Source organism: Cherax quadricarinatus, chromosome 30, assembly GCF_038502225.1.
Source record: "Cherax quadricarinatus isolate ZL_2023a chromosome 30, ASM3850222v1, whole genome shotgun sequence".
Classification (NCBI taxonomy): Eukaryota; Metazoa; Arthropoda; class Malacostraca; order Decapoda; family Parastacidae; genus Cherax; species Cherax quadricarinatus.
The window spans coordinates 15,220,099-15,235,528 of NC_091321.1; the positions used below are offsets into that span (position 1 = coordinate 15,220,099).

General features: G+C 36.3%; 1 protein-coding gene across 5 annotated transcripts in view; it reads left to right on the top strand.

The window, feature by feature from the left end:
• Positions 1-15,101, top strand: part of Snrk (SNF related kinase) — a 374,848-nt gene extending 359,747 nt beyond the window's left edge. For all 5 annotated transcript variants that reach the window (XM_053781947.2, XM_053781948.2, XM_053781944.2 and 2 more), the window contains one exon: positions 649-15,101. In XM_053781947.2, the coding sequence (XP_053637922.1) occupies positions 649-2,586 (1,938 nt within the window). In that variant the 3' untranslated portion in view covers positions 2,587-15,101. The remainder of the gene's footprint in view (positions 1-648) is intronic.
• The last annotated feature ends 329 nt before the right edge of the window (positions 15,102-15,430 follow it).

The window sequence follows — 15,430 nt, forward strand, 5'->3', positions numbered from 1 at the left end:
AAGTCCCATTAACCATTTGCCTCCATTCCTGTCTAACATGCTCTCACATACCTACTGGAAGCCCATCACACACAAAACCTCCTTTACCCCCTCCCTCCAGCCTTTTCTAGGATGACCCCTACCCTGCCTTCCCTCCACTACAAATTTATACACCCTCTAAGACATCTTATTTTCCTCCATCTTCTCTAAATGTCCAAACCACCTCAACAGCCCCTCCACAGCCCCTGGGATAATACTTTTAGTAACCCTGCACCTCCTAATGTTAAAGCTACGAATTTTCTGCACAGCATTTACACCACACATTGCCCTTGGGTATGATATCTCTAGCCTTCTCCTCGTTGCAACATTCACAACCTATGCTTCACACCCACACAAGAGTTTTGGTACTACTGTGCTCTCATACATTCCCTTTCTTGCCTTCAGGAATAATGCTCTTTGTCTCCGCAGATGCCTCAGTGCACCACACACTCCCCCCCCCTTCCCCCCATCAGTTCTATGGTTCACCTTGTCTTTCATATACCCAACTGCCAGCAAGTTCACTCCTGGATATCTGAACATGATCACTTCCTCCATGCTTCCTTTTTTTTGTTTGTTACAGAACTCAGTCGAGTACTTGCAGATAACATATTGTATCTTGAACTTTTACAGGTTCGAACTGGAGGACGTATGAGAACTTTTAGTATCTTGGAAGAGGAAGAGGAGGAAGAGCCACGAGATGAGATAGATGAGAAAAAGGAGGAGGAAGATACATTAGATAAAGGACAGAGGTCTAGAAGTGGCTCTCGCAGTGGCTCCCGCAGTGGATCTCGCAGTGGATCTCGAAGTGGTTCTAGAAGAGGGTCTAGAGCATCTAGTAGCTCTTCCCTTAAGGACAAATGTGTAAGAGACATGAAGTTAGACTTATCACTTCTTCATCGCCTTGAATGTGTTCGACGGGGCAGTGGCTCACATCAAGGCTCTCTACAAGGCTCAGCTGCCACATCACCTTCTGGTGATGATCCCCCTTTACCAGAACCCCCATTTCCTCCCTCTTCAAATATTGGACTTGGACGAGGGAGAGCCAAGAGTGCTGGAACTTCTCCAGCCACAACTCCTCCAAGCAGTTTAGTACCACCCACTTCGAATATAAATAATAATAATAACAACAACAATAATAATAATAACAATAATAATCTTTCCACACTTCCCCAACAAGGCCCCACTTTACCGCCTCCTAGAATTACCCCTCAGTCCTCCGTATCCTCATCTCCAACATCACAAGCATCCTCTCCTACTTCTCCAGGACCACAACAACTACCATCATCACCAAAGAATCAGGGTTCTTTCTTCAACCACAAATTCAAAACGCTACCTTCACCTAATCGGAGACTTCATTCTGTTAGATCATCACCACAGTTAATGCTTAATGAAATATTTGAAGAAGGGGAATCGGATGGGGAAGGCAGTAGTGGAAACAGTCGTGTAGCTAGCACAACTTCTGGGAACAGTTTAGGGGGTGCAGTTGCTTCTCCAGTTATCATGCGTAGACATCGCCTTGTTAGAGCGCGAACTGCATCATGTAGTTCTTCAGATGCCTCTGATGATGATCAGGATGCACGAAAAAGGCGGCAGCAACGTGCACTCACAAGGCACCTTACTCGGGACTCCCAAGAGGAATCGTGTGATTTGCAGGAAGTAAACAGTGAAGCAATGGATGAAAGACGAGATAATGATGCAACAGGGGAAGAACTTAATAATCAAACACTTGTTCCGCCTTCACTTGATTGCAATGGTAGTTTACAAGGGCAAGGCAGTGCTCGTGGAAATAGGCCCCTGTCTGCTGCTTGTGATGATGAACGTAAGAATGGAGCTTTGAAGGAGGAAGCTGGTAGCACAGAAAACATGTTAGATATAGATACAACATTACGAGAAAGTCGCTCTTTAAACTGTATTGTTATGGCTAGTGGGGAACAGGAAGAACTTCCTTTGTGTAGTGTATCGGAAGCATCACTTCTTGACCAGTGTTCATCTAGTAATATAACTGTATCCACAGACAATGTTACTACAATATATATTGAAAATAGACCATCTGTTGAAACAGGAAATAATAGAAGGCCTGTGCAACCTGGAAATTTAACTGGTGATCGTGTGGTAATTCGTGTAACCGATGATAATGGACAGTGCCAGGACTCCATAGTAGGAGATATAGATACACCAACTGACACACAGAGTTTTGTCCCAAAGGAGACAGGATCTCCTCGGGTGATTGGTGCTAATGATGTAGTAGTTGGGCTTGTAGATTCTCCCCGATCAGGTCGACCAGTAGGGACTCGACCAGTTTCAGATTCACAGGTAATCACTCGTCCACCACACTCCCCATCTATGACCAAATCAGTGTCACATATGGAATCTCTAAGTGCATGTGGGGAACGCCCCTCTAATAAGTTTTCTTTGCGGACTAGTGCTACCAATGGATCTCTGATGCCTGGGCGGAACAATTATGTTATGGACATAAATCAGAATGCAGGAGGTCGAAAGAATCGTTCTGAAAAGTCAAATGGTGCACTAGCAATACATGGGACCTCAAAGTGTTGTAGTCTGTCTTGAGGCACTGGATACAATGTAGGAGACATTATAAACAATTAAAAACAAAACAAAAATCTAGTGCATTTGTAATATGCATTTTCCCAAATCCAGTGGTATATACTATATAAATAATGCAAGTTGTTTGCAGGTGTAGACATTATTGAGTGTGATATAATGATGTGTTGTGTACATAGGAGAGTCAACTATTTTGAGATGTAGATATGGATAAAATTTGTGTCCTCAGCCTGGCAGGTCCCAGGAACAGGTGCATAATCACCCTGTTGACTGATCCACCCACTAACAAGTACTAGCTTTACCCTAGTGTTTTCCTCAGTCTATTGCTGCTGCAGCACTACTTTGGGCTGGTATATCAGTATCTATCAACCAAAATATCTTTACAAAGTGTAGTGAGTGAGAATGAAATGTTGGTGTTGCATATAATGTTAAGTCTTGGAAGTTTACAGGTTATTTCTTGTGAAAGTGTGCAAGTGCATATGCATGGTGTTGTTTACAGTGTATAGGTGCATACCTTACATACAACCAAATGTTGGGATCTCACAATTAATAAGAAGCACAGCAAAGAATCTTATACAGTCAATATTTTTATAATAAACTCCTTTGTACATAATTTTCATGTTTGTTCAACTGGTGGCAATATTTTTGTGAAGAAATTTTAGCTCCATTGCCATATATTGTGGAGCTCTAAAATGTTTATTGCATACATAAGTTGAACTCCTACTTGTGATTGTTTAAGTTGTATTATCTTTCCTTCTTTCCTTTTCAAGTACTTATTGTAATCTTGCCAACCCTAGTCAAGACCTAGTCTTCATATACATGTGGAAGGTTAGAAGTCACAGAAGCTGGTAGCATCTCTTGTCTGTTGGTCAGATTTAGTGATGTTAAAACTTATTACTTTTTATGGCAGTATTTCAATAATCATTTCAATAATAGATTTGTACAAAGTACATGGTGTAATGTGACCTGGTAACATAGGGCTAATGTGTTTCAACCACATCCAGCCCTGGAAGGATCAGGATTTGAATGACAAATCAAGTGTTGCAACCCAGCACTTTTCTATTTAAGCTATACCTCTTTCAAATTCCCTCCATGAATTGAGTCGTGTGTAATTCAGTATTAGTACTGATCATCCTAACTTGTTTTTTCCATTAAATCAGAATCTGCCACATTTTTCAAGTATCAGCTACTGTACTTTCATATGGCATATTTCCATTACATAAGAAAAAATAATATTGGTATTTGTGGCTCATAATCACTAATTTCTTCACAATGTTAAGAAAAATGCCCCTTATTAGGTATAGTTTAATGTTCTTTGTTAGGTAGTACAGAATGTGGCTTAAAAATTGTTAATTAATACATATATACATATATATATATATATATATATACATATAGGTTTTTTGCTTTAATTGTTGTAATACATGTTATAGTCAAGCATTGCATATTCAAAATTCTGCATAGTCATAACTGAGGTATTATTTAAGTTTACCATGGGCTAAGTAGTGAGCCAGTTGGCTTGGGTTGTCCATGGAGGCACTAGTGTGGGGGAAGTAAAGGGGGGTTACTTTTCTCTTTCTGAGGATTCCTCTTCTGTAGCTTCTACCTAATAATTTGTTACATTTTCCCCAAATGCCATATATAATATTCACTTTGGTGTATACCATACTACTTTCTTAATATTTTTTTCTTTTACTTGTATGTGTCTGTCATTTCCTGTTTCTTTCCTTGTATATTTTTTTTATTCACACGATAAAGTATATGATTTCTGTGTTAATCTATATTCTTTTCATATAGTTTTGTTCCTCAAAGCAAGCAAGTGGTGGCTGCCTCACTTGTGCAATAGCAAAACCAACTTGTAGAAATCTTTGAACACAAGCTTTGAGTGCTTTTTAAAACATTATCATCATATGAAGACTCTTTGAATGTCTGACAATGATTCTACAATTGGCTATTCCCTCACTCAAGGGAAGAACACAGCAGCAGTGATATAAAGAGATTCTCCATTCCATACTACCAGCCCAAGCTTCTAATCAGATAATTGCCTTTGAGATGTACTGTAATTGGCGATTGTCAGTTGTAAATGGTTTTGTTTCTTATATTTCTGACAGTAGAAAAGCGAACTTCTTTAGGACTCCAGACGATTATTTGATAATGGTTACATTTTCACACCATTCAGTAAAACCTTTCTGCCTCTTTATCTCTGGTAGGAGGCACTTTTATGTGATGAATTTGGCAAGTTTTTGTTGTTAATAACTTCAGTGCTACACTGAAGCTCTATTTTTTCTATACATACTGTTTACAAAGACAATGGAAGTTTTAAAATCTTAATTTAAATGCATACAGGATGCAGCAGTAGCTGTAGAAAAATAAAATAAAATATTAATTAACCAACTGGAATGTAATGTTTTGTGTGTGTGTGTGTGTGTGTGTGTGTGTGTGTGTGTGTGTGTGTGTGTGTATGTGTATGTGTATGTGTGTGTATGTATGTTAGCAGTGATAAACAAAATAGAATTATGTAATTATTACTGTTGATAAAAAAAAATTAATTAATCACACTTTTAATGAATTACTGTAGATAACATATAATAGTCTTAATTTGTTATAATGCTTAAAATAATTAAGTTTAACATGTTTGATCATAGCCACATTATGATTCTAAGAAAGTTTATATCAATAAATTCATAAAATCTATGTGCCAGATAATAGGTTATTTATTTCCCGTGGTCCATACCACGTTTGTATGTTTTTAAATAGCTTTTTGAATATGTGACACCTGTATTTATATATGCATGGATGGTAGACCACATGATTTTACAAGCTTACTTTTTTAGAAGTGCTTGGTTATGTTTAGTGCATGAAAGTTTATTTATGATGTGGATGAAATGTTCAAAATATGTCAAGAAAACTAATTCATGGAATCAGTCCAGATACAGTATTTTGATGGGTTCAAGGCTTGTTGATACTGGTTTTGTGGTTATCATTGAGAATATGTGTAGATTGCTCAGATTATTATGAATGTATTCCTGCAGGTTAAAAAATTAAGTACAGGTAAACCTAGATATAGTGAATACAGTTCTACTTCACTCTTATCTCCTTTCCTTAAAATTTACTTACAATTAATTTATTATCAGTGATAATATCACATTTTAAATCTAATAATTTTCATTTATAAAGGTTGAAGCCTACTTTCTTTAATCAGTTTATACTTTCTTGGCAAGTAGTTATTTTCAACTAAATTCCATGTTGAAGTTCACCATTATATCTAGGTCATTACTTATTGCTGCCTCTTGTAGCTGATGTGGTGTGCCTTTTGTTAGCTCCAGTGTCCAGCAGCAGACAAGTAACCAAGTAAAGCATCAAGTATGAACTTGCTTGAGATGGATTAGACCATGATCCCATATATTCATTCATAAAATTCCTTTGAAACAAAAATAAGGGAGAATTTATTGCTTGGCATACAATACCTATCTATCCATTAAGAGATCTCACAAATAATATAAATATTATATACAGTCTGTGTGTGTGTGCACATGCGTGAATACAGTATATACATATACTACAGACATTCTTCTTACTTTCAACAAACCGGCTGTATCCCACTGAGGCAGGGTGGCCAAAAAAGAAAAACCAGAGTTTCTCTTTTTAACTTTAGTAATGTATACAGGAGAAGGGGTTACTAGCCCCTTGCTCCTGGCATTTTAGTCGCCTCTTATGACATGCATGGCTCACAGAGGAAGAATTCTGTTCCACTTCCCAATGGAGATAAGAGGAAATAAACAAGAACAAGAACTAGTAAGAAAATAGAAGAAAACCCAGAGGGGTGTGTATATATATGTTTGTACATGCATGTGTAGTGTGACCTAAGTGTAAGTAGAAGTAGCAAGACATACCTGAAATCTTGTATGTTTATGAAACAAAAAAGACACCAGCAATCCTACCATCATGTAAAATAGTTACAGGCTTTTGTTTTACATTCACTTGGACAGTAGTACCTCCCTGGGCAGTTGCTGTCTACCAATCTACTACCTAGGCATGTATATAGATATACATACATACATACATGTATATATACATGTATATACTTACACTATATATATGCGACAGTGTGATTATTGTAGAAATTTATTTTTATGGTTAAAAAAGAATGAGTCATAAATAGATATATCAAACTGTGCAAAGGGTACACTGTAATTCAACTTACGTCTCTCAATTTTTAAACTGCAAATTGTGAAGGAAGAGCAAAGTGGAATTTGAAGTTGTTATACCTGTAAGTTACCTGAAGATGATTCCAAGAGTCATCACTCACATGGCCTAGTCCAAGATGAGGTCTCTTGGTTCATGGCTCAATCAACCTGGCTGTTGTTGCTAGCTCTGCACAGTTTATTGTTGGCATCACAATCTAGTTGATAAGAACTAATCGAGGAATGCATAAAGTTCTCTCTCGAAGACAGCTAAGGGTCTGTAGGTAATTTTCCTTATGTATGAAGGGAGATAGTTAAAACGTTATTGGTCCCATTACACTTAGTGTACCTCTGCTTTTCACTGGAGGTATTTTACACCATCTGCCAAGCTTCTTACTCTCATTAACCAGCAGTTTTGGTTTGCAGATTTAGGGCCAATCCATATTTTCCAGGTGTAAATTATGGTGTATCTTTGTCCCCTACTCTCCAAGGAGTACAGTGCATGTTACTAACAGAATTCCCAATAATTTAGGTGCAGTGAAGGTTCGCTCTTTATTCTCCAGTTTTATGAATTTTGCCTGCCTCAAAAGGGGCTGTTTGTGTGCAGAAATATTCCAGTTCAAAGAGAAGACACTTAGTGTATCATCATTGGCTTGGGATCTCTCTCTTATTGAAGTTTCAGCTTATCTAGCCCATTAAATTTTCTTCCACTTGTGACAACACATTTAAGTTCCTTGAATGCAGAATCTTCTGAAATTATTATTCTTAAGTCTCTCATATTTTTCTTCTCCTCTGCTGAGTGGTTTGAGTTTGTCTTATACTCTTCCAGTTTTTAATTCTCCAATTTTCTATAGTGAAGTAACAAATTTGTCCTCATTAAACATCATACTATTTTTTGTGGCTTACTGGAAGACCTGGTTAATACCACCATAGAGATTAACTGTCCCAATGGATACCACTCACACACATTCTGGTATCATCTGCAAAGGATAATACAGTGCTATGATTTACATTTGTCTATGTAGGATACAGGAATGAGGAGGAGAATTAGAGCAAGCACTGTACTTTATTAACAGAACTTTTCACTGTCATAGTTTCTAATTTTACTTTGTTGGCTACTGCCCTTTACAACAGAGATGAGTCTGCAGTGAAGAATTTTATTTGTACAAAAAGTACAAACTTTCAGTAGCTTCATATTATTGTTATTACAACTCTTGGCATGTGATTTGTTATAAAATAAAATTATGTATCTGCTCACTTTTCCAGTATTCCTTTTGTATGCATTTTATGCATTATTACACCATATCATGATCACTTGTCAAAAGTTTTTTGCAACATCTTTGTATACTACATCTGCAATTTGGTGTCTTCCTGTGCATCCAAAAACATATTGCAATTGTCCAGCAATGCAAGAGGCAAGAGCAACCTGTTCTGAACCTATATTTCCCAGGATTATGTAGTTGTTGTGACTCGTGTTTTTTTTTTTTTTTTTTTTTTTTTTTAGTTTTCCCTTTTTGAACACTTGAATTTGATAATGTGGGAACATCAGTGCTATTAGTTGATAGTAATTTGTATTGGCTTCTTTCCACCTTTTGTGGAGTTGGCCTATACCCATATGGGATTTTAATGAGTGTGGGATAACTCTAGATGCCATCTCCATAGGATGTTTAAGGTGTATGACTTTTTTTTTTTTGGAATAGGGAGTTCCATGAATCTGGTGTACTATCAATGTCAAGTGGAGTTAGGGTTCTGTCAGAATTAGCTGTATTATGACTTCAGTATTTCCATCATTTCTTTGCTATCATAATTACAAGTCCTGTCCTCTTAGAAAAAGGTAATTTAGGTTTGATTAGGTTTCATTAATTAATTTTTGCTTCCTGAGTTTCATCTTGATGTTTTTCATTTCTCTACAGTTAGATGTGTACATCTTTGTAACATGCATGTCTTGAAAGTGAATGGTACAGCTTAATTTAAAATCCAACACTGCCCCTCCTTCACCATTGACTACAGTATTTTTTAGTTATATTTATGCAATTCAATATTTATTACACTATTTTCTTGTACTACTACTACTACTACTACTACCACCACCACCACCACCTCTTCCTGCCTATATGTAGCCATCTTGCTCCACTTCTGGTTAGTGTGACTTTGTAAATGGTCCAAGTCGGACCGAAACGTCGTCGTAAGATTCTCTCTTTATTGTGCGGGTTATTTGTGTATTACACATTATTATCTTTATACGTATTTTAATCATAAATGGCACTTTTATAATTTGTGAATACCTATTTTTTCTTGGGTAAAATAAAAAGCATTAATCTTTAATTCTCAAGTAGTTTACTGATGTAATTCACTTGACACTAAGATTTGTGAAAGTCGCTTTTTGGGTAGACAACCATAATTTTTTGTTTTAAGAAATTTGTAAAATTTACAGTACAGTACATGATCAAGGGCTCCAGTGGACTATATATACAGCAGGGTCCCACTTTACGGCATTTCGCCTTAGGGTGTTTCGCCTTATAGCGTTCCATTAATACAGCGATTTCAAATTATGACCAAAACTCTCTATATGGCTCCCCGTCTTTCATAAAAGGTGCGCGTCACCCGGTTTGTTTACATTCTCCGTGAGCACTGTGTCTCTCCATTATGTTAGGAAACCTTCAAAATTTGGTGTTTTAAAGTTACTGTATTTCATATTTTATATATACATGTACTCTGGTAATTATACTTATGTGTACCTGTACCTAAGTAAACTTTCACACTGTGCCAGTACACATTAAAATCACTAAGAGTGTCTTATTAGTCTTGAAGATGCCATATTAATAATAACTCAATAATAATCATTCTGAGGGAGCATTAAATGTCGTGTAAAACATTAATCTAGACATTTTGCTTAATCCATCTTTGATGTTGTTTTTTTTCCAAAATTATATAATAAACACACTATGTAACATATAAACACGATAAATATACCCACAGTAGAATAAATTAACATAAATATGAGATGTTTTTCTAATAGGCTTGCTGGAGTGAAAACCCATACGCGTTTGCCTGGTTTGTTTCCATAACTCACGTCTGTCCTCTCTCATGTACTCATTCTCTCTCTCATTTATTCATTGAATCTCATTTACTCACCTCTCACCCTACATTAAGACTACAAATATTTTAAGGTAAGTAGGTCTTAGACAGGGAGGGATGTGTAATGACACCATGGTTGTTTAATATATTTATAGATCGGGTTGTAAAAGAAGTAAATGCTAGGGTGTTCGGGAAAGGGGTGGGATTAAATTATGTGGAATTAAATACAAAATGGGAAGTGACACAGTTACTTTTTGCTGATGATACTGTGCTTACGGGAGATTCTAAAGAAAAATTGCAAAGGTTAGTGGGCGAATTTGGGAGTGTGTGTAAAGGTAGAAAGTTGAAAGTGAACATAGAAAAGAGTAAGGTGATGAGAGTATCAAATGATTTAGATAAAGAAAAATTGGATATCAAATTGGGGAGGAGGAGTATGGAAGAAGTGAATGTTTTCAGATACTTGGGAGTTGACATGCCAGCGGATGGATTTATGAAGTATGAGGTTAATCATAGAATTGATGAAGGAAAAAAGGTGAGTGGTGCATTGAGGTATATGTGGAGGCAAAAAATGTTATCTATGGAGGCAAAGAAGGGAATGTATGAAAGTACAGTAGTACCAACACTCTTATATGGGTGTGAAGCTTGGGTTGTAAATGCTGCAGTGAGGACGTGGTTGGAGGCAGTGGAGATGTCCTGTCTAAGGGCAATGTGTGGTGTAAATATTATGCAGAAAATTCAGAGTATGGAAATTAGGAGAAGGTGTGGAGTTAATAAAAGTATTAGTCAGAGGACTGAAGAGGGTTTGTTGAGGTGGTTTAGTCATTTAGAGAGAATGGATCAAAGTAGAATGACATGGAAAGCGTATAAATCTGTAAAGGAAGGCGGGGTAGGGGTCATCCTCAAAAAGGTTGGAGGGAGGGGGTAAAGGTGTTGTGGGCGAGGGGTTTGGACTTCAAGCAAGCATGCATGAGCATGGTAGATAGGAGTGAATGGAGACAAATGGTATTTGGGACCTGACGAGCTGTTGGAGTGTGAGCAGGGTAATATTTAGTGAAGGGATTCAGGGAAACCGGTTATTTTATATAACCGGACTTGAGTCCTGGAAATGGGAAGTACAATGCCTGCACTCTAAGGGAGGGGTTTGAGATATTGGCAGTTTGGAGGGATATGTTGTGTATTTTTATACGTATATGCTTCTAAACTGTTGTATTCTGGGCACCTCTGTAAAAACAGTGATTGTGTGTGAGTGAGGTGAAAGTGTTGAATGATGAAAGTATTTTCTTTTTGGGGATTTTCTTTCTTTTTGGGTCACCCTGCCTCGGTGGGAGACGGCCGACTTGTTGAAAAAAGAAAAAAAGTAATGAATGTCCTGTATATGCATTGTATCGCTCTAGGGTGCTGTAAATGCCTAGTATATAATGTGTGGGTGGGGTGGCCAGATGGGGTTATGATACCTACCACACTATCAATACTGCCTACCCTACTGTTCACCTTGCACCCTATATTAAGACCATTAAGACTACCAATATTTTAAGATAAGTAACGAGTGTACACTATATGCATTTTATTACTCTAGGGCTCTTAAAATGTCAAATTATATTATGTGTAGGTGGGGTGGGGTGTCCTGGCTGGCTATCATGCCTACCACACCTAACTTCTTACAATAAACACTGCTCACTTTTCACCCTACATTAAGACCACAAATATACTGAGGTAAGTAATGAGTGTACTGTGTGTGTATTTTACTTTTTATTGTTTTTTAATGTCTTGTTCTATTGCTAACTTAATATGTATATGTTAGTGTAAACTTATTATCTGACATTTATAAGTGGAAACAAATGGCGTTCAGCTTTCCAGCGATGTCTGCTTTCCGGCAGTAGCCTGGAACCTAACCTGCCGTATAAGTGGGGCCCTACTGTAGTATTATTAATAGTGGTACCTCGAGTTTCAAACACCTCCCAACTCAAGCAATTATTTAAGTGTATTTTTGTAAGTATATTTTTGGGGGTCTGAAACGTACTAATCTAATTTACACTATTCCTTATGGGAACAAACTCGTTCGGTAACGGCACGAGAATAGCCTTTTGGAACGAATTATGGCTGAAACTCGAGGTACCACTGTACTATAGTATTATATTTGTAAAAAATCCTTAATTTATATAATCAGTGCTACATATCTATGTAATAATTTAAATTTTAACCCTTAAACTGTCCAAACAGATCGACGTTCACATCCGCAGTGCTCCAAAAGTAGATCTACGTTTTTTTACATATTTTCAAATGTTGAAAAAACATAGATCTACGTTTGGACAGTATAAGGGTTAAATGTCACTCAACACATACATATGCTGTATTCATAAAATATGTACTCAGATCCTTGTCTATGTGAGATAATATAGACTATAGTACCATTTTTTTTTTAAATAATTTGGGTAATTTCCAAGAGAAGGAATTTATTTTACACAATTTGAGCTTATTGTCACTTAGTACCTTTCAAGGAAGGTGCCTTGATGACAGTAGAGAGATTGATATAAAGAATTGGAACTACCCTCTATTTTCATGGATAGAATTTGCTTGCCTCTCGTTCTCCTGGTGCTGTATGACCCCTATAGGTTTAGAACTCCCCGTTAAATGTAATAATAACGTGAGGTAGTAGAAATGTTTTGCTGTCATCCGTTGTGGTAAAGCATGCAAGATCTTGCAGTAAAGTGTCTGTATTATAAAGCAAATAAAGGTGCAATCTAAGAAAATGGGAATGTTCCCTATATGAATTAAAACATTTTAGTAGTACTGTCAAATTTTCTGTGCTCATCATAAATACAAGAGATTCCCGACTGTTCAACTTGCATGATATGATTTTTCCTGCAAAAGTAATGCATAAAAACTTAATTCTGAGGGTTATATACAGTAATTGGTTTCCAAGAACTTAACTTCCATTTATAACATTTCACCAAAGGGAAATAATGATTAGGCTTATAATGATGCAACTGGCAATGATGATTCCTAAGTGCAGAACATATTTGTACAAGTACAATATTCTAAATTTACATTACATTATTTGCTCAGAAGAAATATCAAATTTAACCTCAATTACTATATTATAAAGTTAGATTTGTCATTGTGCATGAACATCTTGACACTCTGGGTCAAACAAAGAGAGCTACAAATTTACCAAAGGAAGTTTAGTGAATATTAGTTCAGTGTTATACTAGTTACTATGCTATGTTCATTGGGTTTTAGATAATTTAGCTACTTTATATTTTCACTTGTGTAGTACATTTTGTTACAAAACTGTATTTTGATAAATTATATGCATTTGTGAGTGGGAATAGTTAGGGTAGAAGCTATTGCAGTAGGAGGTAAAAAAAAAAAAAATGGCTGCAAATAATTTAAGTTTTTCACCAATATGAAGACAGTTATCATACATAATTTGAGTCACGTAATATGAATATAGTTGTAGTTCTAATGATACAAGATTACAACTGAACACCAAAAATTGGATTATAGTACATACCCTATATTCTTCTGTATTTTATGACAGTGCTTGTTCACTTAAATGTTCAGTGTCATTAACTGATGAAGTTTTGGTAAAATACTAAAAAACTACACTACAAAAATTTTTATGCTTTATTATTATAATATGGTGGGAGCTCTGAACCAATAGGGGGTCATAGAGCACCAGGGAAAATAGGAGGCAATCTAACCTGATCCATGGGAGAGGGGACAAATCCAGTTCCTTGTATCAAAAGCCTCTTGCCAGAGACAAAGAACCTCTTGTGAGGGGTTATGCTGCTAATAAAGTACATGATTCTTATAGATTTAAGACTGACATATGAGTAACAGAAACATACTCTCAATATTGGCTCCCTTACGAGTGTAGTGTTTTTTTAATATACATAATAATAATATTGGTTCCCTTTCCTAAAAAAAATATTAATTATTTAACTTTTAATATCAGATTACAAAAGATATACAGTATGATGAAACTTCTTTTAGCCACCCTGAATCTCACACAAGTAATTGCCTAATTTTTTGTAATTACTCTTGGCTGTTTTAATTTGCAAACCTACTGGGGAAAAGGGGAAGTTGCAATGTGTGTTTTGGTCAGTTATATGGCCACCATACTTCTGTTTCAATGAAAAGTATTGTAAGCCTCTGAAGATGGTCTTAAAAACACTTCATGCAAGTGATTCATTAAAAAGAACACATAAAGATTATGTGGTATACAAGCTATTCAATATTTATATACTGTATTTATATACTGTGGTTACATCTTGTGCTCTTGGATGGATGTCTTGGTATCAACATGTCAGTTTTTTTTTAAACACTGCAACATTAATAATTTTAAGATAAATACTCCAGTCTCTTCAATTATTATTATAACAGTGGGGTAGCACTATATCCATAAGGGGCATGCAGTGCATGGGAAATGGGAAATTATCAGGTTTGATTTGAGAAAGAGGAAGGTAGCTCACATTGATTGGACTTAAAGACTAGCATCAAGATACACACCCTTGAAGGGAGTTTCTTCTTAAAAGAATAATATGCTTTTGTTGAAGTTTCAGCTTATACTGGCACTGAGCACTTCTACATATAAACAATATCACTGTGATGCACATCATCAGTTTGCAGAGTTTGTTCAAAAAAAAAGAAAAAAAAAATTCACCATATTTTAGACATACTGCATTTGAATTTAGACCAAAATTATGTTGTTAAGACTAGGAGTATAATCCTACGGGTTTAGTGCTCCCCCATGATTATAATCTGGAAGACTCTAGGAAAAACTAATGTCAAGATAATATATGGCATATCTTAATATATTTAAATATTTATGTGAATATGTGGGATCATTGCTCAAGGATACTATTTGTAGGTATGTATGATATCTGTATTGTACTACCCTATTGTTCCTGGGTTAAAAGCACAGGCAGATTAAGAGAAAGTGCAGAATAAAGTAACAAAAACTGTCCTTTTTTGTACTAGTGGCAGTGATGATCCAGATGATGTTCATATAAGATAGATTGTTTAGTGCAAATCAAATGTTAAAGAATATTTCCAGAATGATAAATATCTAAACCATCAGTCTTTTATGAATGTCATCCTGGGCATCGTGGGCACACATTCCCGCCATTGTTATATCTCTGGCAGGTCCAAGCTCTGGGTTCAACAATACGGCTGTATATTTGGTCCTCATGACAGTACAGTACTCAACTGCTCATCATGTTTAGTCGGTAAAAATATATTCTTTACTTTTTCTCTGATGTTTGTTTTCCTAACCTTAAAAAGTATACATGTACTATACAATACTATATGTGCTACAATTACATCTTAATTAACAACTAAATTAAATACATTATTATTATTATTATAATCAAAAAGAAGCGCTAAGCCACAAGGGCTATACAGCGCTGCAGGGTAGGGAAGGAAGCAAGGGAATTGGATGGCAGAAGGGAGGGGGGATGATCAGCAGGTTACAGAAAACAGCGGGGCAGGGGATAGTACGGGGGTAGAGGGTAGCAAGAGATACAAGTAGAAAGGGCTGAAAGTATCAGAATTTGTGAAGTAAGTCAGTCGTTGTCAAAAAGTCA